General features: G+C 40.8%; 1 protein-coding gene across 3 annotated transcripts in view; it reads right to left on the reverse strand.

The window, feature by feature from the left end:
• plekhg2 (pleckstrin homology domain containing, family G (with RhoGef domain) member 2) overlaps positions 1-27729 on the reverse strand; it is a 65244-nt gene that overhangs the window by 26035 nt on the left and 11480 nt on the right. For 2 of the 3 annotated variants that reach the window (XM_031573269.1, XM_031573268.2), the window contains exons 2-9: positions 25756-25833; positions 22824-23269; positions 9526-9626; positions 9281-9347; positions 5037-5083; positions 4404-4554; positions 853-984; positions 156-338 (exon numbers count right to left, since the gene is read on the reverse strand). In XM_031573269.1, the coding sequence (XP_031429129.1) occupies positions 156-338; positions 853-984; positions 4404-4554; positions 5037-5083; positions 9281-9347; positions 9526-9626; positions 22824-23269; positions 25756-25804 (1176 nt within the window). In that variant the 5' untranslated portion in view covers positions 25805-25833. Of the gene's footprint in view, positions 1-155; positions 339-852; positions 985-4403; positions 4555-5036; positions 5084-9280; positions 9348-9525; positions 9627-22823; positions 23270-25323; positions 25395-25755; positions 25834-27729 lie in introns of those variants that run through there. The other variant, XM_031573270.2, reaches the window with a different exon arrangement.

The following is a 27729-nucleotide window of genomic DNA, read 5'->3' on the forward strand; positions in this document are numbered from 1 at the left end:
CCCAAGGGCGAATTTTGAGTATTGAGAAAATTGTGAGTTATTTCAAGAAATGTGTCTTAGCAATCGTGAAAAACCCACCTTTGTGTGCATGTACCATTGGTAATGCTGTGGAACAGCCATTCAGATAATCAGTGTCATTTTAGGAATGAACTTACAAAAATATGGGTGCTGTAGATAAAATGGCCAAGCTTCTTCTTGGTGATTAGAAGCATCTTGTCGAAGAGGAAGAACGCCCTCTCCTTCTTGACTCGCTGCACACGAAACAACCCCTCCAGAAGCAGATCCCCAAAACCATGGAGATCAGGCCCCATCCAATTTAGCAGCAGACTCTCAATCTCCTACAAAGGCAACATACATGGATGTCATAGCTCTACTCCCCCAAGGTAACAATGTTTCAGCTTTCAGCTATGTTCTGCAACATCATGCTGTTTCGACATGTCTTTCTTACATTTTCACCAGGTTTGTGAATACAATTATTAGGGGTAGAGGGAATCTAAGCACAGTACAGCAATGAGCTAGAATACACCATCATGATTACAGACAGCAATGAGCTAGAATACACCATCATGATTACAGACAGCATAATATGTTGCAGAGACTAACCAACTACACAACAGTATTCCTCTCTGGACCTTAGGTAATCAGACTGGTAAATAAGGTTTTAAGAAATGTTGTATTTTTATGTTATGTTAATGATGATTGTTGTATCTTATCTATGTATTAATGTCTTTGTGCATGCATTTATTAATGTTATTTTTTGTTGAATCAATAAATATTTTAGTTTTGTGTATAACTTGTGTTATAATGGTATTCTGCAACAACTGATCTGGGCTTCTAATAAATGTGTCCCACCTGAAGCCGTACTGCGTGTTCTTGCTTTCTCTTCATGTCATTGATGTACCAGGCAACCTCCGTCATGGTGATGATGGCATCCTCCACCACCTCATATCCTGGGTCACTTTTGTCAAAGTGTTTTGACAGTTCCTGCCACAGGGAATACCATGAACCACATCAACTCATTAAAGGGAGATCCACAACATGAAAGAAGAGATGTTTCTATTAGAAGCTCATTCATTTATTTAATTAGTTGACATATAGTCAATCTATGTGAGTACCCAATGTTCTATTAGTTAGGTTAGTTAGTTCCTAGATGCTTTTGTCTCTTCTAAATCATGCAAAGACAATACAATAATGCAACTCTTAAAAAACATTATTCCTAGCGAATAATGCAATAAGAAAATAAAATAAATAAAATTAAAATGAATAAAAATAAAAACAAAAGTTGCAGATGTAATCTCATTTAGAAGATAAACACCCTCATCCTCAGCCATATCCCCTGCTGCACACAGGTCAGTAGCCTTGGTGTTATTCCTAAATTGCACACATAAACAATGTTTCTCACAACGCCTTTTGCATCTGTGAAACATCCAGAACAATGCCGTGCCCTCACTCAGCAGAGCACAGAAGTCCTGCTCAATTATTTTGTTCCATTGCAAATAATCCAGGACAGTGAGCTAGATAACAAGAGGTTTGGGTTAACATAACAACCAGTGACAACAGAGTCTTTTGGTCAAAAGCAGTTCAACCCGTGACAATCAGGCTCATTAGCTTACTGTGTCCTACCCAATACTATTCAGTATACTACTCCTTAAGCCTGATTTATGGTCGGCCTTTTTGCGCAGACACGCAAAAGCCCCTTGCACCTGTCCGCGGCTTACGTGCACCTCCCAAATTTTGCAAGCCGCACGACGACCGCAGGGCTGTGATTGGTCCAACCCATCGCCGTTTACCTTGTGGGTAGTAGCATGCTAACCATTGACAAATATTTCTATGATGCTAACATTAGATATCTGGCTCAGACACCTCGCAAATCCCCTCAGACATATTTTTCAGTTTCAAAAACAGGGTTTTTACATTGCACAGTGTCTATTTCTCGGTAACTTTAAAAAAATCTAAGCAAAAAGTCAAACAAACAACTTTTATGTACAAATACGACCATCTACGGAGTTTGGTCCGGCATTTTTTTTGGCCACACAGTAACGCAGTCGTAGAAGCATATTTCGGCCTTTACATTCAAAGCCCTACATAAAGTCCACATAAGTCCACATAAAGCATCTGTCCAAGCTCATCTCTTTAGGCTGGCGCACCTAATATGACTCCATCCAAGGCCTGCAACACATCATTACTTGGTTATCAAATTTCAAACATTCCTTTCCTTTGATCCCTTCCATTGAGGCCCAGTTAAGATGACACTCATGTCTCAGAGGACTAGTAGTAGTCTTTGATCCCTTCTATTGAGGCACAGTAAAGATGACACTCATGGTCTCAGAGGACTAGTAGTAGTCTTTGATCCCTTCTATCGAGGCACAGTTAAGTTAACACTCATGTCTCAGAGGACTAGTAGTAGTCGGTACTTTGGAGTCAACATGTCACATCACACAAGGAAAACAACTTAACAAAACTCATCAATCAAGTCCAGGCTGATCTCAACAGATGGAATAGTTTACCTCTGTCTCTTATGGAAAGAATACAGACTATCAAAATGAATGTTTGTCTCTTTGTCTACCTTTTGTTTTCCGTGAATCATTCATTAAAGGGATACATAAGATGATATCATCTTTCAACTGGCAAAACAGATCACTTGTGGCAAAAGTAATTATTCACCGCAGCAAACAAGATGGTGGCCTTGTAACCCCAGGAGACCAAGGCTAAATTCAGGCACTTTTGTGGTTCTGACATGCTGTGATATTTATGAAAATATAAACAACTTTAAACAGTGGTTCCGAAGTCACATTTATTTGTTTGAATTCTGTAGACGCTTAGGTACAATAATACGTAAGAAGTATGCATGTAATTGTATGAAATAATGAAATATGTATGAAATAATCACTTGTGAAACATACTGAAAACATATACTGAACCACAATGACGAACTGTTTTGGTCACTTGAGATAACTCTCTAAAGTCTTGGGTATGCTATAAGCATTAAAGCTCTTAAGCACTCCATTCATATGAACAAATAAATGTCTATCTAACATTTATAACCCTGTCATTGTAGTATTAAAAGGCATTAATGGGACGACTAATGGCCTTCATCCATGCAATTGTTAACACCCCTCCCCATCACACATCACCACACAGCCAAGACAATAACAAAGCCAATGAAAATGAGAAGAGAGACTACTATTTTACAGAAGGCTAGTATTATATATTATTATTATTATTATTATTATTATTATATAATATCTATTTGTTGTATACACTACATGCAAAAGTACATTTTGACACAAATTACACTCTATAAATGTCCCAAACGAATTTTGGCACGAATTACAGTCCATAACTGACCAACTGTTAATTTAATTTAATTGAAATGAATTAAGAGGAGTACAGGTAACTTGTAAATGATAAATATTTAGAGAAAATCTGAGGGGGACTCCACTAACCCCGCCTTTCACCTTGACATGCCTCAAGCACGAGTTAGCCCTGCTTAGCCCAAGGGTATCATCGGACAAAAAGCACCTGGCTCAAGCCCTGAGGAAGCCCAGAGAAGCACGATCATACCCTGAGGAAGCCCAGAGACGCACGATCATGTCCTGAGGAAGCCCAGAGAAGCACGCTCATACCCTGAGGAAGCCCAGAGAAGCACGCTCATACCCTGAGGAAGCCCAGAGACGCACGATCATGCCCTGAGGAAGCCCAGAGACGCACGATCATGCCCTGAGGAAGCCCAGAGACGCATGATCATGCCCCGGAAGTGACAATGGGGACACAACTGGCCTTAGCACGCACTAGCTTGGCCGTGTTTGGCCCAATAACGGAAAAATAGAAAGTTCTGAAATAGAAATGGGAAGTAATTTCGCTCCTTTCCCCAATAGGCTACATATGATGTAGTGATGCAGGAGAATGGTCTCATGTACTGTAGTGTGTCTAAGTTCATGAATGTTGTGTTGTGCAGGTTAATGTGTGTAATGTTTAATACAGGCTCTGTTACCTGGGCCATGTTGGAGTGTCACCCCTTTGGGGGTTCTGGTGGGAGATTTGGGGTTGGTTTTGTGTTGCAAAAGAACGAGTGTACGCCGTGGCTATGGCCGACAAAATAAACTATAAGTTCAGTAGAAACAGTTGTGCAAAATTCCTCATAGAACAGAATTGTTCTGACTGTAGACAAAGGGAACAAACTTTACTGGTTGCAGTTGATGAACCCCAGAACCCCAGAACCCCAGCAGAACCAACCAGGGGAGTAGAAGCCTGAATCAATCATTGGGTCATCTCATTTCTTGTGAATGTAATGTCAACAAGTAAACACGATGCACATAGAAAACACATGTATTACAATTAACATGGAAAATGAAATATATTGTCACCTTACCCTTCCACCAACACAACACATCTCAGCTCACCTGCAGAAGGAGGTGGTACTTGAGGATCCTTTGCACAGGCTTCAACAGATACGTCTCCAAGGGCAGGAAGTGATTCAGAGTGGACTGCCGCTCCTGAAAGAACTGTACCAGGTTGACATTCTTCATGCAGTCCTTCAAAACCGCCACAGCACTGGGAGAGAAGCCAAATAATATGTGTATGTGTGCAAAGCCACTTTCAAACAAATCAAAACTTTGCAAAAGAATCAAGGACACTGCTTCCAACAATGGCATGTTTAAATGTCACTTTAATTTATTTTACGTGTACTTGTGCAACCATTGCTAAGGACTGTTTAGAAGTTTATAGCGTTAATGTTCTTTGTTTGCAAATGTCCCCAATATAACAACTCCTAATGGCAACAAAAGATCAAGGCTTTTCTACTGTTTATTTCATGGTACTTAAGCCCAAGGAAAAGCCTTGGCTGGCCCAAGTGTTAAATGGAAAAAGGCCACAGATGTATCTGAACCAACCTCTCATCATTATTCCTAGTGTCACCACAGCTTTACTGCTGACATTAATAAGGTTGCCAGCTCATGGTCATCAAGAAATGTCCCTTTTTAAATGTTTTAATAAAATGTTGCAAATAGTTAATCAAAGAGGATAATAACACTTACTTGGGATAGTTCATGCAGTAGATGGTATAAATATCGAAGGCTTCACTCTTAAAGAAAGTAAACAACAACAACAACATTACTGGTGTGTACAGGAATATGATGTACAGGAATAGCAATCAAGTTCAGGTACCCTTGCGTTCAGTAGATTACATAAGAAATATGTAATTGTATTCTATTTTTAGATATTAATACAATTTTAATAAAATGACTATAGCTCCTTTAAGCAAGTTGATACAAAAATTAGGCCCAGTAAACAGCGTATAAACCCATCAAACACCACTAATATTCCATATCCGGAGCAAAGTGAATAATCCCTAAGGGTTTATAAACCGTGCTAAAACTCAAAACATATTAGGAAATTTTAGAAATATTATTTCAGGTTCAACCAAAACAAGGTGAGTAAGGACCGTGAATGAAATGTATGTCCTGAATTCTAAATTCAACCTAAAAAAAGACAAGTCATGAATGAACACATTGGTGCTCTCTTTAAAGCAACACCTTGCAACAATTGTATGTATGTTTTTAAAAGCAACTACTTTTAGTATCATATTCAAATTAATTTTGGTCATATGAGGAAGAGAAAAACATACCAGTCGTTCAAGCTTCGTACTACGTACAAAAGACGTCAGTTCAAATGTTAACAAGGTTTTTTGGTGGTGCTTGTAAGTTGTTTTTATTGTTTTTAGGTAGTTAGCTTGCTAATCTTAGACCAAGTAAATACATATTACTGTTTTAAGCATGCACTTTCAAGGACTCCAAGTTAACTGTATGATTTTTGGCTAAATTATTTAAATTTGAAATATTAGCATAATACATTTGATGGATGACATTGCTCCTGTAAAAATTAAAACAGTCACCAATAAAAAATAAATCTCCATGGAGGCAAAATCCAAGTATTAAACTTCTGAAATATCTATGGAAGCTCATGGTGATGGCAGCAGGCAGGATTTCAGCGTTAGTCAGGGTATTTTTGAGGATATTCAGTTGTGTTTTAACACAAGTAACTACACCACATCCTGACAGCATTTGGAGACTGGCATTAGGGCTGGTTGTATCATTTCACCATTTGCTTTCAACATGCCAATGGAGGTAAATATACTGTAAGGCTAAATGGGTTGTTGGTGGTGAAAGGCTGCCAGGCTGCACCAGGATACCTCCCATCCGAGCTTATATGGATGACATGACAACGCTGACAACAACTCCTCCATGTACCCGTCGGCTGTTAGCCAAGTTGAATGACAGTCTGAAAGGACCAAGGGTGAAAGTGAAACCAAGCAAATAAAGATGTATTTCTCTCAGTAAGGGAACACTGGTGGAAGAGAGGTTTTATATTGATGGTGAGGTGATTATTAATAGAGAATAATAATATGATAAGACCTTCTTACTTGGTAAACTGAAATTGTGGTGCTTGTATTTTGGGCTTTTGCCAAAGATGGCCTTTGTGTGTGAAGCTGCTATTTCAGAAGTGGAGAATTTTGGGAAAGTCTTGAATAAATAGTTAGGGAATGACTTGGGGTGCCATGTTGTCTAAGTACTGCAGCTTTGTATTGAAAATTAATTTTGGAGTTACCAAATTGTTAATTGATCACCTGCATCACATTGGTGGATCTTTGTAAGACTGTCACTGAGTGCAATTCCTCCACCTCATGTATTGATCCTGTACCTACAGCATTTTTTAAGCGGGTGTTTGACAGTGTTTCAAGTCATGTCCTGAAGATTATAAATACATCTCTTCAAACTGGCATCTTCCCAGATGCCTTCAAAACAGCTGTTGTAAAACCCTTACTAAAAGAAACCAACCTAGATGGTAATGCACTGATCAACTATAGGCCGATTTCCAATCTTCCATTCATTAGTAAAGTACTTGAAAAGATAGTTTCAGTGCAAATAAACTCCTTTCTCAAAGAAAACAATATCCTGGAGAAATTTCAATCAGGCTTTAGAACATGCCACAGCACTGAAACTGCTCTTACTAAAGTAATCAGCGACCTCAGACTAAATTTGGATGCAAATAAGGTCTCAATCCTGGTCCTCTTAGACCTAAGTGCAGCATTTGGTACTATTGATCATGACATCCTAATTCATCGTCTTGAAAAGTTAGTTGGGCTTTCTGACTCTGTATTCTGACTGGTTCAGAACATACATCAAAGGGAGAAAGTTTTATATCAGGCTTGGAGATCATGTGTCTAAGAAACATGATATCTGCTTTGGGGTTGCACAAGGGAGCTGCCTTGGTCCATTATTATTCTCACTGTACATGCTGCCACTTGGGGACATCATTAGAGAACACAATGTATGTTTCCATAGTTATGCTGATGACACGCAACTGTACATCTCTGCTGAGCCAAATGATGCTGCAGCAATAAACTCCATTACTACCTGTCTTTTGGCGATAAATAAGTGGATGAGCAATAATTTCTTAAAGTTAAACGAGGACAAAACTGAGATCCTACTAGTCGGCCCTAAAACAAAAAGAGAAATGCTGTTTAATAATTTGGGGAAATTAACTCCCTTGATTAAATCGGTTAAAAGTCTTGGTGTTATTTTAGATTCAGATTTAAGCTTCAAGTCTCACATTAACAAGGTGACGAAAACATCATTTTTCCACCTTAAAAACATAGCTAAAGTCCTGCCATTTATAAATCAAGAAGATGCTGAAAAACTGATTCATGCCTTTATTTCAAGCCGTCTTGATTATTGTAATGCAATCCTTACTGGCCTCCCAAAAAAACAACTGAGAGACTTCAGCTCATTCAAAACTCTGCAGCTCAGCTATTAACCAGAACCAAGAGGAGAGAGCACATTAGTCCAGTTTTAGCTGCTCTGCACTGGCTTCCAGTAACTTTTAGAATTGACTTTAAGGTCCTTCTCCTAATATACAAAGCCCTTAATGGGCTAGGACCAAGTTACATTGCAAACTCCCTAGTCAAATACTTGCCCTCAAGAACACTGCGATCATCGAATGCTGGTTTATTGGAGGTTCCCAGCAAAAGCCGTAAGAAAATCGGGGACGCAGCATTTGTCAATTACGCCCCAGTGCTATGGAACATACTGCCTATAGACATCAGGGAAGCCAGCTCGCTTAACATCTTTAAAAGAAAACTAAAAACGTACCTCTTCACATTAGCCTTTAATTAGCTACCACTTCGCACTATATATATATATAAATACTTTTAATTTAATTTAATTTAATTTAATTTAAATCTCTACTGGTGATATTAAGGGGTTAGATTAAATATATCTCTATAATTATAATTACAATTTAATTTTTTTTGCACTATATCTGAGTTATGTATCTTTGATGTCTATTTTTATGTGCATGTAATTTCTTTGTGCATATTATGTATTTGCTGTAAAGCACTTTGAGCTGCATTCTTTTGCATGAAAGGTGCTATATAAATAAAGTTTTATTATTATCATTATTATCTGTCCATCATCGTATAAAGCCCGCCCTGACAATTTGATTGGTACGAACAGCTTTTTGTTCGGGCATAGTTTCTCCCCAACGGAGCAATGCCAGACCGAACTTCCCGACCTCAAATGTTGTGGGCGAGGCTAAGTTCGGCTGGCAGCCAGGCTAGTTGTGAATGGGCCTAACTCAACAAAACACTGACGAAGGAAGGTGTCCACTTGACAACCCAAGTGAAATGATTATGATGGCGTCTTTGTTGTTGTTGAGTATTGTTTCATAGTTGTAGTGCACCCTGTTCTGTCCTAATACTTGAGTATGACTTCTTGCATGTGACAGTGCGAGGATTGGCTGCTGTGGGAGGGTCCCAACCAATAGCACAAGGAATTTACACATATTTTCCTGTGTATGACTAAAATGTTTGAATGCTGATATCCAGATGGAAACAGCACTATTAATGAATATTGATTAATAATATGATGTTGAGCTAATGAGTAATGACTAACATTAGCAACTAAGTAACTACTTTGTAACGGTAACGGTTTAACTGTAGTTTTCTGTTTGTTTCTGATTGATGGTATCACCACATTTGAATTACATCAGAACTTTATTTAGGTTATACAGTCATGGACAAAAATATTGGCACCCCTGCAGTTCTGTCAGATAATGTACCAATTCTCAGAGAAAATTGTTGCAATTACAAATGCTTTGGTATTCACATGTTGATTTCTATTGTTTGCATTGGAACAACCCAAAAAAGCAGAGAAGAAAAGCCAAATCTGACATGATTCCACACAAATCTCCAAAAGTGGACCGGACAAAATGATGGACCTACCCTCCGCACAAAGCATTCTGCAATGGCAGCAGCACTTGCACTGTGCTCCAAGTCGTCCAGCAGTTCTCTGCAAGAGGAAAATACTGATGAGTAGACAGTTGATCTTCAGGAATATGTAAGAGTACTATGATTGTTATAGGAGGGCCATATGGCCATGTAATAAAAGTTTGTGTTAATGGACAGAGTGCGGCAATTCCAGGCATGAGAAAAGTAGAGACAAAACACAAATGGTTGCAAACACCTACCTGCTGAACTCATAGATGTCCTCGATGTTGCAAAAAAGTGTGCTGACCTCATCTGACTTAAGGGGCAAGTGAGTTCTACCATGAATACACCCCAAGTAATCCTAGAGAGAAAAAACAAGAACAAACAACTTAATACATGTTGCTATTGACAAATCTAGTTAACTGCCTTAGTGGAAATGACACAAAGCAAAGATTTATTGTTCACATTTTTAGATTTTTTTAATGTTTTCAACTATGTACTTAACAGACTACAATGTGATACAACTCTACCAACACATTACAAATAAGAGAAGTTTGAAACAACAATTAACTTCTATAGTTAGATGAAAACTGCATTCAAAATTATATATTTTCAATTGTTTTTCATTTTTAGAGAAAAAGTGGAGTGTCTACAAAGTGGAGGACAAAAACAGAGAAGCCAAAGAAAAATACCTCCAAGCACATTTCATTCTCACGGAGAGATAGCTTCGATGTTTATAGGTTTTCTTGCTGAGGGAACCAGTTATAGTTCGTTAGCAATCAAGAACAACTGTCATGTTGTGTGATGTAAGCGTGGTCATGACAGTGACATGTGAAATGATGCATGTAATACACGGCACATCAGAGTTGCATCACATGATGCATCACATGATGAAGGTCAAAGTTCACAGGATTATTACATATTACATGCATTTTAGCATCATACATGGGAGGAAAGAAAAATTGTCAGAGGCATCCAAGTGGTTGTGGTACTATTGCAGGTTACATGATCAGGTGTTGTCTAAAGATGTGTGTGTACCCTCATTGAGCATAATGAAATGCATGTCTAAAGATGTGTTAGTGTGCCATCATCGAGCATAATGAAATGCATGTCTAAAGATGTGTTAGTGTGCCATCATCGAGCATAATGAAATGCATGTCTAAAGATGTGTTAGTGTGCCGTTATTGAGCATAATGAAATGCATGTCTAAAGATGTGTTAGTGTGTCGTTATTGAGCATAATGAAATGCATGTCTAAAGATGTGTTAGTGTGCCCTCATTGAGCATAATGAAATGCATGTCTAAAGATGTGTTAGTGTGCCGTCATTGAGCATAATGAAATGCATGTCTAAAGATGTGTTAGTGTGCCGTTATTGAGCATATTGCTATACTTGAGAGACTCTCTCCGCATCGCTCTTCGAACTAAAAACCATGGATTTGATCACTTGGTTTCTCAATGCAAATTGACACCATCTTCTCAACGAGAAGCTCGGGTTCGGGGGAACCTGTCTGTCCTCCCGGGACGTTCGCAGCTGGCTACATGTGGGAGCAGTGGCGTGTTGTGTGCCTAGCAGCCCTTTCCGTGGAGGACGTTGAAGACATCTACCTATTCGGAACTATGATTACAGGATTTCTGCTGTTTGGATTAGGCGCTACCCTGATTTATCGGAAAATTAAGGAAACGGCGACAGCTGTCATTAGCCCCCTAAGGCTGCCCGAAATGATTGATGCGCTGGGTAGAGTTGTGGGCACTCAGACTGTGGCTTCAAACCGCCAGATTGATCAGATTGATAACAACAAGGAGATGTTCACGGCTATGCAAATGAAATTGGATCGAATTGAAGACCTGTTACTAAAATGGGATAAAAGGTCTCAAGAGTAGCGGCGCAAATTGAATGCAGCTACTTGCAAGACCAAACAATCCCAATCTTATCTGCTTTCGGCTCCCTCAACTGGAACGGGCCTTGGCTAAGGCCGTTGCTGGAAAACAACTCCCCTGAAGATTGCTGCAGTGAGACTCTCTCTCATTCCCTTCCCCCTTTCCACAGACACCTTTGGATTGTTGTCTCTGTCCAGGACCCTTTCAAGGCTGTCTCCATGGCAACGACAATCTTGCGAACTGAGAATCTGTCCGATTGTGGCCTGGGGGAAGGAACAACCCAGGCCTACTCATACACGAACTTTGCATGAACTTTACATACATACATGAACTTTGCATACATATACACGTACATACTACACACAGATATGCATCCACTCCCCCCACCCCCCATCCCACGCCTTCGCCTCGTCTGCTTCGTACCCCCCAGTATGACAGGACAGGGTCTGTGACTGGCGCCTCAACGGGCTGCTGGGCCAGCTGGCTGCTTGTCTGTGCTGGCTTACCTTCTTCCCCCCACTGGCTGGGCTTAGATCACCCAGTCTTTGGCTTACTTCCACCCCCCCCCCCCCTCCCCATTGCAAGTCATGTTTAAAATGTATGTGCTGAGGTGTTTTTTTTATGCTCCCACACTGTAGTCCTCTAGGAGCATAGTCTGGGGGTTGTCTTTTTTTCTCTCCTCTCTCCCCTCATGTTATGCTGTAATCTTTCATCCTCTCTTTGCATTTCGTTGTACTCTGTGCAATGACAATAAATTCATCCATCCATCCATCCATCCATCCATCCATAATGAAATGCATGTCTAAAGATGTGTTAGTGTGCCGTTATTGAGCATAATGAAATGCATGTCTAAAGGTTCTCCTTTTTCTTCCAGTTTTATTTAGAATCATTACACTGATGTCTAAATTGCCTAAAGACACACATTACTTGTCAATACCACAGCAAGTGGGTTGAGCATATTTTGTGGTTTTGTTGTGTAGGTGAGAAATGTTAGGAAATAAGCTACTTCAGACATACAACAATGTTCATAACAATATGTGACCTTCAATGTTCATAACAATATGTCAGCTTCAATGTTCATAACAATATGTGACCTGACCTTCAATGTTCATAACAATATGTCACCTTCAATGTCCATAACAATATGTGACCTTCAATGTTCATTACAATATGTGACCTGACCTTCAATGTTCATTACAATATGTGACCTTTAATGTTCATTACAATATGTGAGCTTCAATAGTTGTTCAGCACCATCAAGGTGGTGTTTCAAACTTGTAGGAGTTATGAAGTTATAAAGAGAGTTTTGAAAATGGCTTGAAGATGTCGCAGTTACAATATATTTCTGTTGTAATTCCTTGGCTTTCCTTTGTGATGTACACTGACATTAGCCTTTAAAGCCTTCTAGTGAAGGGGCCGTGCCACGTTTCTTTATGCCGCGCATGTTAGCGGTGTTGCTAACTCAGCATTGTCAGGAGGCCTTTCACGTGCTTAACTCAAATAGAGCTGTGCCGATATGAACACATTGAACGCGGTGTAAGCCATCTGCATGTGAACTGTGCCTATATTACAGTGCCACCATGTGGAAACAGGAAGATAGTGCTTCCAATGCCTACACATTCAAGAAATAGGCTGACACATCAGAGATGTAAGTGCATTGTCTGATAACACAGATCACTGACCACCGCTCGCGGCTATATTACTATAGATAAATATAATTAAACAAATCAGTTACAAATGAGTTTTATAAATAAAACAAATTAGTCCAATTTGATTTTTTTGATAGTTTTTGAAGAGGAATATTGTAGGGTTCAATCCTACACCACCATATCCCTCTCCTTGACAGTTCAGGTCAACATTCTCTCTGTTCTCTCATTCTCTCTGTTGTCTGTCATTTGTTCATTCCACTCTTCATTGAATGGCTCCCTATGCCTCTAACACAGATTGTGGAGGATAAGCTCCATTCCCTATAAGATTGTAACCTACCGACAAATAATTTTATTTTTGTATTGTGAAGGTTTCCCTCTGCCATGTCCCAAATCTTTGATTGGTGCTGTGAGAAGGTGAAATCCCCCCCTTCTCACTGTGGCAAGAAAAAAAGGGAGTTTTCACTCATGATGCCCTGCAAGAGACTTGGTCTCCCCCTCTACAATGGTTGGGTCCGGGCTCACCCTGGATCTAATTGGACCAATTTTAGCCCAATGGGCTGCCTTATTTAAAGGGTGCCTCATTGCTTAGCGGCAAGAGAGATGAAAGAAGCATTGAGAAAGATTGGAGAGGCATGAGAGAAAGAACACTTACCTGCTGTGAGGTCAAGTGCAAAGAGTGTGGAGATGCGTGTTGAGAACACCTAGTTTTGGTGCCTAGTTCATAGTGCCTCGATTGTGCCTGCTTAGTTTTGTGAGTACTCTATGGACAAATGGAAGTCAATCACAAATCATTAGTCTTTGAGTGGAAACTGGAAGAAGAACAGGCTGCAGGGAGCACCTAGAGAATTGCATGGGATGTATTGGTATGCTAAAGTTAAAAAAAAGTGGTGTGGTTATACTTTTGAAAACATTTGCCCTTAACATGCCATGTTTTATTTCAGTGTGTAGCATCACTCAGTCTTTAAATGTTTACTGTAATGTGGTGTGAGGGCCGAGGTATGTAGAGGTGTGTAGTGCACCTTATTGAAGAAAATGGCTGAAGGCCAAAGTGACATTGCCAATCAGAGAGCTTGTTAATACCAATGTCTCCAGTAAGGCAGGAGAAATGAAGTGAAGGCGGGGGTGTGCGATGGAAAAGGCTACCAAAATACGAGATCTGACTCAGCCCTATCCGGCCATGGTAAGAAAGCTGGGATGTTGAACTTGCTTTAGTTGTGGTGGGGTGCACATATCATATTATCTACTCATTATCTTGTGAACTGGATGGCTGTGCTTTGACAAAAAATGACGTACCATAACCCTGAGGTCACTGTAAAAAAATACAATCATAACGGTATCAAAGACAGTGATGATTGGATTTTCTGGTCATCTCGAGCTTGCCGGTCGTACCTCTCTGCTCTGCCAGAAGGGCGCGCCGCTGGGCTCTTTCTTCATGGCGCACAGCTACTTCTTTGGTAGTAGACTGGGTCAGATGGTCTGTAAACCCACCTTCTTATTTTTTAGAGGAAATGTCAAAGACAGAGCGAGCAGCCTGAGACTTCAGCGTGTCCGTCAGGCGAACCACCAGTACGCCTGACTGAAAAACCCTCTTCTCCTGATAGTCCTTGCTTACAAAGAGTTTGCTACAAACTGTAGTATCACGGCTAACTGGACTATTCTCTCGTTTTAGTGCAGCTAGCCAACACTGAACCGCCTGCCGCTGAAGAAGTATGAAAGTGCACAACCTTTCTTTGGTTTTTGACTCTATAAAATGAATTGCCGCAGCCAGGGGCAATACAAAATATTGCATCGCTTCTTCGTTTGGCTTTTCTTATTTTCCATCGTCAGTGCTGTCACTAGTTAGCTAACATAATCAAATGTAGAATTTCCAAGCCAACCAACCTCATGACATCATGTTCTACACTAGAACAATATGACGCTTCACTCATTCTTTTTAATCTAGTCTCACTGAAAGTGTTAAACTGTACTGTCCCGCAGTACAGGACGCGCAGGAGCAACAATTTTCCATGCCAATTTAGGAACTTCCTCAAGACCTGAATTTTAATTTAAATCATTTTAAGTTATTGTACTTAATCTTACACACCCAAACTGGAAAACCATCCATCCAGTTACTCTTGTGACACTATACAGACCATCTGGCTCCTACACTGATTTTTTATCCGAGTCATTAATAGACCCTACTGGGTTTTCCCAACATGGACACACACCAACTCATTGCTGCAACCGTATCATTGACCTTGTATTAACATATGGGTTAGAAAATGATCACCCTATAGTTCTACCTCAAAATACTCTCCTTTCAGATCATCACCGTATTACATTCAACATGCAATTAGAACTCTGCACAACATAAGAGTTAACCCACTTCTACAGCCATTGCTTTATCAAGCAAGAGACTGAACAAAAGTCAGTCTCAGACTGGCTCTTACTCATTGGTCAGAGCTCAAAGAGACAGAAGGATGCCAAGAAGAGAAGAAGAGAAGTCAGATGCCGATCTGGCCTTCTTTCTGTTGGACAAGTCAGTCATACAATACATTCCTCACGTCTGCAAGAGTGTTTTTGTCATCTCCATTGGCAGCCTCCATGCCTGCTGTAGTAGCAGGCCTGTACAGAGTTCTGAACTGGTTTGAACTGGTTTGAACTGGGATCATGAGGTGAATAGCTTTGCTCAGGCATAGATGCCCACCATCCCCAAGCAGCCTGCAGGTGGGAAGTTCGACATGAAAGGATATTTAGATTTACAACTTTGTTATTATGCTGTGAAATGTGTGATTTGCTTGTCTAATAACATAGCTTGTGTACATGTCCTCGCTTGTTTTGCTGCAGAGCATTTGTGGTGGAGTGCGACCTACAAGGCAGGGCCTCGAGGAAAAGGAAGCGCATGGCTCTTCCTGACCTAGTTGAGGTCATCAGGGAGATGGAGCGAGAGAGGGAGGCCCTGGCGAGAGACAGAGAGGCGTCGCTTGAGCAGAGAAGAGAGGGGGAGAGGCGAGAAGCGGAGTTGACAGGAACTAAAGGCACAGGAGGGGTAAAGGAGAAAAGGAGAGAAAAGGGGGAGAGAGGAGAGATCCTCCTTGTCTTACAAAAATGTACATAGAAATGTATATATGTTTGCACAATGAACCACAGCACACTGAGGAGAGAGTAATAGGCGGTGAGTGGAGTTTATTTCCCTCCGCTGCACCTTGTGCTCACACACTCTCTCTCTCTCTCTCTCTCTCTCTCTCTCTCTCTCTCTCTCACCACACACACACACACACACAGAGACACACACACACACACACACATACAGAGACACACACACATACACACACACACACACACACACACACACAGACACACACATACACACACACACACACAGACACACACATACACACACACACACATACACACATACACACACACACACATACACACACACACACACACATACACACACACACACACACACACACACACACAGAGAGAGAGAGAGACACACACACAAACACACACACACACACACACACACAGAGACACACACACACACACACACACACACACACAGAGAGAGAGAGAGAGAGAGACACACACACACACACACACACACACACACACAGACACACACACACACACGCAGAGAGACACACACAGACACACACAGAGAGAGACACACACACACAGAGACACACACACACAGACACACACACACAGACACTTGTATATACACTGACTGTACATTGAAGTGCATCTGTTTAAGCCATAATGGTTAGGATGTGTAGTTTCTGATTGCATAGGGGAGACATATTTCATCAAGGCTGTGAGCCTATTTCTCCCACAGTCTCATCACTTCACTGCACCTGGTGCTCTTCATGACTTCAAGTCTGTACATTAATAGTTGTATTTTAGTTTCGGGAGTTTCATTTTGGACATATTTTTGATAAACCACTGCATAAACTCGTAACTGTATCATTCTCTGGTTTATTTCCATCTTTGACACATTACAGACATACAGTCTCAGCTCTGACAGTTTTGATTTTTAAATGCGAGATGATCCAACCTCTGCTGTTGGATCTTGCAGCTTCTTATGTTAAAGTAACACAATGCAACAATTGAGGTATGGTTTTATTTGGTACCAACCTCAAATACATTTTGATAGCATATGGTCATGTGAAAGACATATAAACACCTGTGTCTTTCCCACTAGCCATCCAGGATATGCATTATGTAGTTCTGTGTTCTGTGTTGAATGGTTGATGCCTGTCCAATCGGGTGAGATTACCAACATATTGGTGCTGCTGTCAGGATAGTACCGATGTGTCTTGGTGGCCCTTGTGAAGACGGTATTACTATTTACACACAATTGCACCCACATTTATCCGGCGCCTGCCCACAAGGTAAGGTACCTACATTATCCTGGTGCTCCCATGTGAGGCTGGGACATTGTACCAACATTCTTTTGGTGCCCTGCGTGAGGACGGTACTGATTGACCCACACTGATGCTCTGCCTTTATTTCCAGATGTTCAAAAAAACTTCAAAATACTTGATGGCAAAACTTCTACGTTCAACAAATGAAAAGGTATGTATGCTTGCACAGGGAATGAAGCTCTGCAGAATGATGTGGAAAATCTGATGTCAGTGACATTTCATCTACAACAGTGCAGTACAAGCAGTAGATTACAACTGATCGTACCAACCTACAACACATCAGCACCAGTTGCCATGAGTGACCATTTTATTGCAAAACATAAGTGATTAAATCCTGGCTAAGTGGAAACAAGACATTCAACCAAACGAGGCTATTGTTATATTGGATTTCATAATGCAGAACGCAGTCCATGCATTATGGCATTGGGACAACAGACACGCCACTATCCTTCCTTTTGTGGTCTACTATAAAAACGGAAGTGGGGATGAGCATTTTGAATCTCCCTGGTGTTAAAAGTAATTCATAGAAACACAGGAGCAGCCTATATGCCAGTGCTTAAGCCCAAGGCCACGCCTCCAGCTGTCCCCAGTCTTCAATAAGAAAGCAGTGCTGAGGTCAGTGCTCCTCTTGTCTGTGTGATTCTCTTCCCATTGCTATGCGGATGATACCCAACAGCATTCTTCACCCCAAATTACACCACAATTTGGTCTAGAGCAGGGGTTCTCAAACTTTTGCAAGCTGGGCCCCCCCAAAGCTGGTTAGGGGTAGTTGGGCCCCCCCCCCGCGCCGCTCGCGGCCCGCCGCCACCGCCCTCAACTACACCACCATATATATATATATATAGATAGATAGATAGATACCGTAGATAGCATATTGTTATTGATAGGCCTGACATGTCAAGGTTAGGCTATTGTTATTGTTAGGCCCATACAGACAATTATTATAACTATTTATTATTATTTGTATTATTGTTATTATTATTATCAGTAATAGTAGGCCTATTAGTAGGCTATTCATTATTATCACCATCATTATGTTATTATTATTATAATTAATGATTATCGACCAATTATTATTATTGTATTATTATTATTATCATAATAATAATAATAAGTGTTATTATTGCTATCATTAGGATATTGTTATTATTATGGGCCTCTTGTGATCTTTACAAAAAAAATCCTACAGGTCTGTCAATGTGAGACATGAGCCTGCTTTGCACTGCAAAGGTCCTCAAATCTTGGGGCAATGTTTGACAAACATCCTCGATCTGTGCGCGGTTGCGGTATTTAGTTTTGAGCGCAGTCAGTCTTGAAATATGGAGGATTATCGGGGCCATAACTAAATAAATAAATAAATACATAAATAAATAAATGAATGGTTAAATACTTGGATAAATACATAATTAGATAACAAAATGAATAAAATGAGACACTAAATATATAAATGTTACATGTACTCGTGTGTATATATATATATATTTACGTTTTCATGTGTTCACATTTATTTATTTATACTTACATTTATTTATTTATACTTACATTTATCCACGGTGTAACTTGCTGCAGCAAAATAAATCTGTCGTCCCCCGTCACCAAGTCAGGGGGCGGGTTAAACCCTCTGATTGGTGAATGAACAGTATTACACACCAGGCAGGCTCAACCAGTCGATCAAGCTCTCTTCGATCGAGAGGGATACCGAATTTTGGCGGGTATAGATGCCAAGCGCCAGATTTAATTTAGAAAAATCAAGATACCAGAATGTCCCAGAAGACATACCCCCAGCCGCTGCATGAGGCTGCATCATTAATTGAAGAGGCCCTCAACTCGTCTACTACTAGTAGTAGTACTAGTAGTAATAGCAGTGGTGTATAAAGTACCCAAAAGCCATACTTGAGTAAAAGTAAAGATACCTTACATGGAATTCAACTCTCTAACTCTGGCACACAAGTCAGCCGCTGGATCAACTCTTGAAGCTTGTCTCTGCCTTCATGGTGGAATGACCTCCCTGATTTGGCCTGCTCTAGAGAAAGCACCCTTCATGGTGGAATGAGCTCCCTGATTTGGCCTGCTCTAGAGAAAGCACCCTTCATGGTGGAATGAGCTCCCTGATTTGGCCTGCTCTAGAGAAAGCACCCTTCATGGTGGAATGAGCTCCCTGATTTGGCCTGCTCTAGAGAAAGCACCCTTCATGGTGGAATGAGCTCCCTGATTTGGCCTGCTCTAGAGAAAGCCTTGGCATCTTCTATTTCTGTTGTTTTGCTGCCATTTGTGCGATTCTGCTTGGATACCGATGATTGGTGCTTGTGACTACATTATTATTATTTTTATTAATGGATTAAAGCTTTTGCTAAATACCTACACTTTGAACCTTAACCTTCACCTTAGTTATGGAGTTGCCACAGAAGGCGGTAAAGTAAAAGTAGTAATAAATATAGCCACAGGTGGTGATGGTAGCATAAGCATAATGTGCAAAGCCCACCAAATGGCCAAAGTTGGAATAATTCCACCACTTCACCAGGTGAAAGACGAGAACTAGAATTTGATGTCATGCTCCCGGAGAACATTAGGGCCTTAGAATCCCTCACTGCTTTTAAATCACACCTCAAAACCCATTTATTTATCTCTGCCTTCACCTAAAGTCCTGGTCTTTGTTTTAGTTTATTTTCTGTGTTGTTTTTAGAATGCATTGTTTTAATTGCTCTGTCCAAAATTACTCTGTTTTTAATACATATTATTCGATCTCATTATAATCTTATTAATTATTTTAAATTCATTTATTATCTTTTTTGGTATATTATATTATCCTATTTTCTGCACTTCATTAGCACTTCTATTACTTTGTATTATTGTTGTTGTGACTGTCTATACTATGTTAAGCACCTTGAGATTTCTTTGTATTTTAAAGTGTGCTATACAAATAAAATCCATTATTATTATTATTATTATTATTATGTAAGGATTTACAGGCAAGAAGAGTTTTGAAGATGGACCAAACCATGGCAGGGCTACGGTGGAGAACACACTGCAGCTTGTTGGAAGGCCACTGATTTGTTTGAAATGCTCTATGTAGCTTCTATGTGCCAGGATGTGGATATCAAATTGTATTAAGATCGGCGATATGCACTGGCAGGCAGACATTGGGAGGAATGGGTCAATTAGTTCAGGAGTTTTCAAAGAATCCATTCAATTCAATTCAATTTTATTTATATAGCAGTAGCTGCTTTTCTACTTGGGCCCATAATGATTACATTCAGAAGAGAAGAGAGGAGAAGAGAAGAGAAGAGAAGAGAAGAGAAAGAAGGAACATTTCAAGGCTTTGTGAGAATTTGCAAAAGCAATCTGACTACCAAACACGACGGCCTCTCCATGTCTCCCTCCGTGAGTGTGTGTGTGTGTGTGTGTGTGTGTGTGTGTGTGTGTGCCTCAGAAGAGAGCAGGCCTCTCCATGTCACCCCTCCGTGTGTGTGTGTGTGTGTGTGTGTGTGTGTGTGTGTGTGTGTGTGTGCCTCAGAAGAGAGCAGGCCTCTCCATGTCTCCCCTCCGTGTGTGTGTGTGTGTGTGTGTGTGTGTGTGTGTGTGTGTGTGTGTGTGCTTCAGAAGAGAGCAGGCAGCCAACATTTTACCCAACCCCCAATTTCCTGTCCTATTTGGCAGCAATACGAGAACAAGGGGGAAACAAATTCTCTCACTCTTTTCTCCCATTTTGTTCACAACAGCGCCAGTATTTCTTTGCAAGTACATACAGTCACGCTTACGTACATACAGTCACACTTAGGTACATACAGTCATGCCAACCATGAAGTGGTGCAATGCAGAAAGTCCTTTCAAGCCAAAGTATAACTCAGAATTATTCATTTTGTTTGATAAAATACACTGACACACTACAATTACATATGTCGTTTTGACCAACAGCTTGCAGCTCTCAGATTCTCGAACTCAAATCCTGAACTACATCATTTTGAACAGCTGGTGAGGCACAGACTTGAAGTGTCAACAGATGAACTGATTGTGAGGATGTTGGTTGTCTGTATCCTTGAGTGTATATATGCCAATATGTTTTCTCCTTACTGTATGAATTTATCTAACCCCGGACCTTCACTGCCTCAGCTTCCTTCTCTCCTGTCCCCCTCTTTCTATCTCTCTCCCCTTCCAACCTCAGGCCGATGTGTTCCCTCTTTTTGAACTGGTTTTGCTCAAGGTGACCCTCTCCTCAGACAGGATTCATGATGGTCTAGGGCAGGGGGTCCCAAAGTGGAATCGAAAGAATGTGTGAAAAAACATTCAAACTAGATCGATTTTAAGTTCCTGATGGAAATACCAGTGCATCTACAGGAAAATATTTTAATAAATAAAGCGTAAAAGATTAAAACTTTGAACACAATTCAATGCATGCAGAGACAGAGACAGACAACTGAGAATGAAGGTAGAAGAAGAGCAGAGAGCTGCAGAAAGACTGATAGAGTTAAAGAAAGAGAGAGAGAGAGAGAGAAACAGGCAGAGAAAGAATGAGAGAGGATATACAGTATAGATACAAATAAATTGTTGAGTTAGATATTAAGATAGAGCAAGAGACATTTAAATCATTTAAGACATTTAAAAGACATTCCATATTTGAGACTCCAGCATGACGCTTACAAACGGTGTGCTGCAACCGCCTGGATGATGGCTTCATTCTTTGTTAAAGTAGTGGATAGCAGAGCTAACTGGATGATGGCTTCATTCTGTGTTAAAGTAGTGGATAGCAGTGCTAACTGCAAAATGGAGTACGTGAATACACAAAATATACAATTAATTGTACATCTATTAGTTTACCCTTTGTTTTATTTAGTATTTTAGTCTAATTAAACTTCCAACAGACATGACCCTCCTCATATACCCCCGGAATGCACAGCAAGAGTATTTCAAGTTCATCCAGAGGGGCACGCCCTCCACTGGAAGGTTTACCTGGAAGATGGACCTGCTAATCCGCCCAATTGAAGGTGCTTCTTGACCCAGTTAAAGATAATTGTAGGAGTTGACGTTAAGCACGTTCATGTGCACATGATTTTACACTGATTTGACTTTGCTCAGATTCATGAAGGGAATTGGGTGTATGTTGTGCATAAAAACGTGAGAATGTATGCATGGTCCTACAAAAAGGTGCACGCAAAGATTGGAAAAAGAGAAAGGCGACTCAGAATGGTGGAGAAGCATCTGGGGAGCTAACATCTGTATGGCCACAGTTTGGGTAGTGTGTACACTTAACTATGACAGCAAAGCCAGTGTCAAAGACCTGCAACAGATAAGGCAGCCCTTTCCTGAGGGCTAAACTTCAGCCCAACGACAGCATAAAGGGGAAACGACAGTCATTTACTGAAAACATGTTTTACTGGAAGCCTGCGCTAACAGCCAGTGGGTGTCCATTTAGAAAACAGAGATATTATTGAATTTTTTTGTTTAAATGGACCGAATGAAAGAGGTTATGGTCAAGAGTAACACCAGTGTCTTAGTGTAGTGTAACTAAATGGCAAGACATTGCCTTTCTTAAATACCTAAGGCCTACTACTATAAACCATGTTTCATCCTCTGGACTGTATGTGTTTATGTGTGGATTTAAAATAGACGTGCATTCCTTACTTCAACAATGCTCTTCAGATCCCGTACGTAGGCCTGCTCTGTCTCCACTATCTCCAGCGCCACCCTCTCCATCCGGGAGAGTTTAGGTACCAGCGTGAAGGAAGTGGAGGCTTGTCCGTCATGGCTGGCACCCCCAGCTGACACAGAGGTGCCCATGGCAGAGTCAGTGGCACAGTCCTGCAGCAGCATGGTCACGGGCATGAGGTCCAGGCTGATGTCGGAGTCTTGACAGGAGGGGAGCCCCCCACTGGGCAGAGAGAGGGAGGAGGAGGAGTGACTGTCCTGCAGAGAGGCTGAGGAGGTGGAGGCGCAGAGACTGATGGGGCGCTCATTGTCTGAGCACAAAGTGTTGACGGAGGTACAGCTCCCACGAGAAGTGCGCTTGGACGTAGCCATGTGGCTTATTATGCTACTGAGAGAAGACATGGAGCATCGCCTCTTCGCCACTGCAAAAGAAAAAAAGGATACAAAAAATGAATTGAATTTCAGACAGGGATGGGAATTTACAACAATAAAATCAACAATAATAAAAATACAACAACCAAACACTATCACTCTGGCAAGTGGTCATATATATCATTCAAATGCGACACATTTGTATAAATATTAATAGGAGATATTGTTTGCAATGACTTTTGATATGAAGTTTTATGGTGGTGCCCCGTTTATTTATGTATTTGGCACAGGCCTTCCACAGACCTCACCAAGCCTCTCAAACAGATCAGATAAGAAACAGAACACAACTTGGTCTCAGTCAATAAACCAGTCCATGGGAAAAGAACGGCATGCAAGTGGACTAAAAAACAAATCTCAAAAGTAATAGTTGGAAAATGTGAGCTCTGCCAAACATATCACATTTTCAAGTTAATTTAAGTTTATGAGTTTAATTTAAATTTAAGGTCACTATGACACTGTGTGGAAAACCATATATCATGGCTTTTAATTGTAGCATCTACCATTAAAGATGACATTCATTCATATCTTTGGGTCTATAAAGTGTCTTGAGGCAATTTCACCACAGCGTAAAAGTCTAGATCATGAAACGCGACGGAATGTGGGGCACATGAGAGGCTGCAACATGTATTGGCAATAAAATAGCATTCAATTTACTAAGCTCCTTTTATGTTATTCATATAATTACTTTTAGCAATGATATGATGATTGGATGGGAATTTAGTAATGATTTTTGGTTATGGACCTGACTATGAGATATGGGTTAATGATAGAAGTCTGAACCCTAATGTTTAGGCAGTTTTAATGTTCAATGTTGTGTTAAGTTTGCTTGTTCTTGTCCTATGAATGAATAGCCACATTCTATGGATTTTGTGATAGGATATTAAAGGGTTTTTCACTTTTATCTGTGAGCTCAGGAACTTGGCATCTTGGTTGCAAGAAACACCCGATTTAAAACATGGTGATGTTTACCACTACACTATAGGAACGCGTGTTTTGTTTACATCTTGAACGACGTTTGATTGTTTGATCATGATTATGTCTGATTATGTCTCATTATGGTTTTATTAGGTTTTATTGATCATATGTAGACTGATTTATGATCAGACGGGGGGATTGTTAGATATCGGTGGGTTTCACATATCAAAGCCATATCAATTCATCCCCTACACAAAGTCTCAGACACACCAGGGGTTTGGAGCCAGGGCCATTAGACCTGATCGTTGGCTTTTGACAACAGCCACGACAAGATGTTTGGAGGCATATTAGCATTTAGATAACCATGGTCAAGCTAGGCATAGGCACCCGCCTGGCATTCACACACCCCATATCCTTTGCCCCCCACCTCACACCTTGACCTCAAACTCCCCCATGGAAAGACATGAAGTTCACCCACATCAGAGACCCCAAACACTTTAACCCCTCCTCCTGCCAAAGGGTTCAGGAAGCTTCCCCAGAGATGAACATCTGTGGCTTATCCTTTATGCCATTGTTTATTATGTTAATTCTCTAACCCTATAAAAGATACAGAATTATGTTACCATTCAGAGACAGCGGTGGCGAAAGGAGACGGCAGTGGAAGATAACCCCAAACTTGTAACTGTTGCTGTGTGTTAGAAATTCTGAGGCTAAAACTTTGTTGGAATAAACTGATTATTTCGCTAAGCTGCCTTTCCGAGTTCCCTTACTCACTACCAGCTAACTTGAACCAAGGAAACAACTTTGGCGTTTCATCAAAGATTTGCAATGAACAGCATACTCCTTCACCCCTATTCGACCAAACTCACTACTGAGAACAAATGACCATTGGGGGAAAGAAAATACAAATGTAAAACTGTCTAGACATTCCAAGCTCTAATCAGAAAGGAGCTCTACATGTTATATGGCAAAGACCATGCCAAATGTATTACTGATATGCTTTAAAGACAGTACCTGTAGCACACCCACACCAATCACACCATAGACACCTAACACACCATTCAAAACCCAACATACCATCTACAGACAATACTGGCCCTGGAAGAGAAGTGATAAAATGCCATCTTACACACTGTGAAGATGACCAAAGTCTTGATCTCTGATATGAGCAGAATACCAACATTGAACCCCCGGGTCAATCTGTGGATATCATAATGTCAAAAGTGTTCAAGGCCAGAGAAGAGAGTCTTGAGCACTTAAGTAAACACCCACAAATTACCTTTGAAATACTGTGTTCAATGCTTTGAATTGGAATTGGAATTAACAGAATCTGCCCCAGAAACTGAAGCACTGAAAGTTCTATAAATAATCTAGGCAGACAGTCAGACTATGGTAACAGTAAAAATGGTCTCGGGCGGCCAGTCACTGAAGGTCGACTTCATTAAGCACTGTTGATGAGACATGCACTTAACTCATAATTACTGCCTACTCACACAATGTTAATAAATCTTGTATGCCTGTCAGGCTTGACTACCGCAGTCTTTCAGCACTGACCACTGACCTTCATTGCTATGCTTCTTCTGACTGCCGTGTCCGCCCCTCTCAGGCATGGTTTGATGATTTCACAGGAAATGAAGATCTGGAAAAGACCAATTACCAGACACAATAACAAATGATGGTTATGTATACATTGATGAGCCAAAACTGTATGACCACCTGCCTAAGATTCTGTTGGTCATCCATGTGCCAACAAAAGAACTTGATGAGGCAACTTGTTGAGTCATACTGTATACTTCTGCATTTTGTCAACCTCTATGGACAATATCAAACCATCCCTGCTCTTCAGCACAAAACTGCTAAATGAACATATCTTGAACATGAATACAAGGTGAATATTGGAAACACATTCTTTGGTCAGATGAGACCGAGATAAATGTGTTGGGCTCTGATGGGCTCCCGCATGTTTGATGTGAACCTGAACACACACACACACACACACACACACACACACACACACACACACACACACACACACACACACACACACACACACACACACACACACAGTGAACCTGGCCAGGACCACAACAGTGAATGCATAGTCTTGACAGTGAAGCACGGAGGTGGTGATGTGAGGAGTTGCATGAGTGCACAAGGTGAAAACTATGACCTGGCCAAGTATGTCGCCTGACTGGGGGTGGGAGTGGGATGATATGAGGGCTGAGAGGTGGGAGTGTGATGATATGAGGTGGGAGTGTGATGATATGAGGTGTGTGTGTGTATGATGATATGAGGTGGGAGTGTGATGATATGAGGTGTGTGTGTGTTTGTGTGATGATATGAGGTGTGTGTGTGTGTGTGTGATGATATGAGGTGGGAGTGTGATTATATGAGGCTACATGAGTGCAAAAGGTGTTGAGGAAATGACATTTAAAGATGGCAGCATGAATGCCTGTGGATATACCAAAATACTGGCCGACTACATGACTTCTTCAGATGCTTGGCAGAGGAGGATTATTCCAGCATGATCCAAAGCACACTGCCAAAATCACACAAGAGTTTCTAAAGAAGAAAAAAATGATGACCTGGTCAAGTATATGGCCTGACCTGACTCCAACTCAAAACACTTTTGGGGTATTTTAAACAGAAAGGTAGAGCAACACAACCCTCAAGCAAAGAGCAGCAAAAAAAATTCAGACCAAAGTCACTTTTAGATCAAAATGTTGTCGGTCAAACAAGGACATATAGCCATGTTGAAACTGCTTGCGCACTGCACAAATGGTAACACTATCCTTAAGATTTTGCAGTTGCTCATGCCATTGAGAAAGACCTGACACATATTGTTTGTGTCTATCTAGCCAGCTGGCAAATATTAGCTGAATTGGCATTACACATTATCAAATGTCAGGCTTAAGGATGTAGGTGTAGTCCCACCATAGACTACATTACCCACAATTCTCAAAATGAATTCTCTCTGGCGATGGTTTTACAACAGTGAACTCCATTCATAAAAGAAATACCCCCATCTGCAGGAAAACTTCGACAGAACCAAGGACAACGCAGCCACGACTCGTATCAAACTTTTGGCCAAAGTTCTGAAGGTACTTCGACTCGTTTAGTTGCAACCTAAGTTTATACCGGTAGAATTATACTGCAGCCCAGCAGTTTCTGAGTAAGAGAAGGCGACAGGCTCCCTTTTCGTTTCTCCACGTCGACACATTAACTTTGCATCCTTCGAGACCCATCGGACATCCAACAGGCCTTCGTTGAGAGTTTCAGCTGACGAGCTGAGAATGACACGGAATCTTCCTCGAACCTGTGTTCCGTGCTGTTCATTGGAAGACCGCAAAAACACTGTTGATCGCTAAGCAAGAGTGTTTCAAGTAAGGCTGACATCTGGGCAGAGATTAGTCTTATATGTGTGTTTAATTTATGTGTGAAAGTATTGTTGTTTTATTTCATTTATGATTGAAATGCAATCTGTAATTCACAGTCTACACGGTCCTTGACCGTTGATTTATCTTGCTTTGTTTTA

This window comes from Clupea harengus, chromosome 9 (genome assembly GCF_900700415.2).
Source record: "Clupea harengus chromosome 9, Ch_v2.0.2, whole genome shotgun sequence".
In the NCBI taxonomy this organism is placed as follows: Eukaryota; Metazoa; Chordata; class Actinopteri; order Clupeiformes; family Clupeidae; genus Clupea; species Clupea harengus.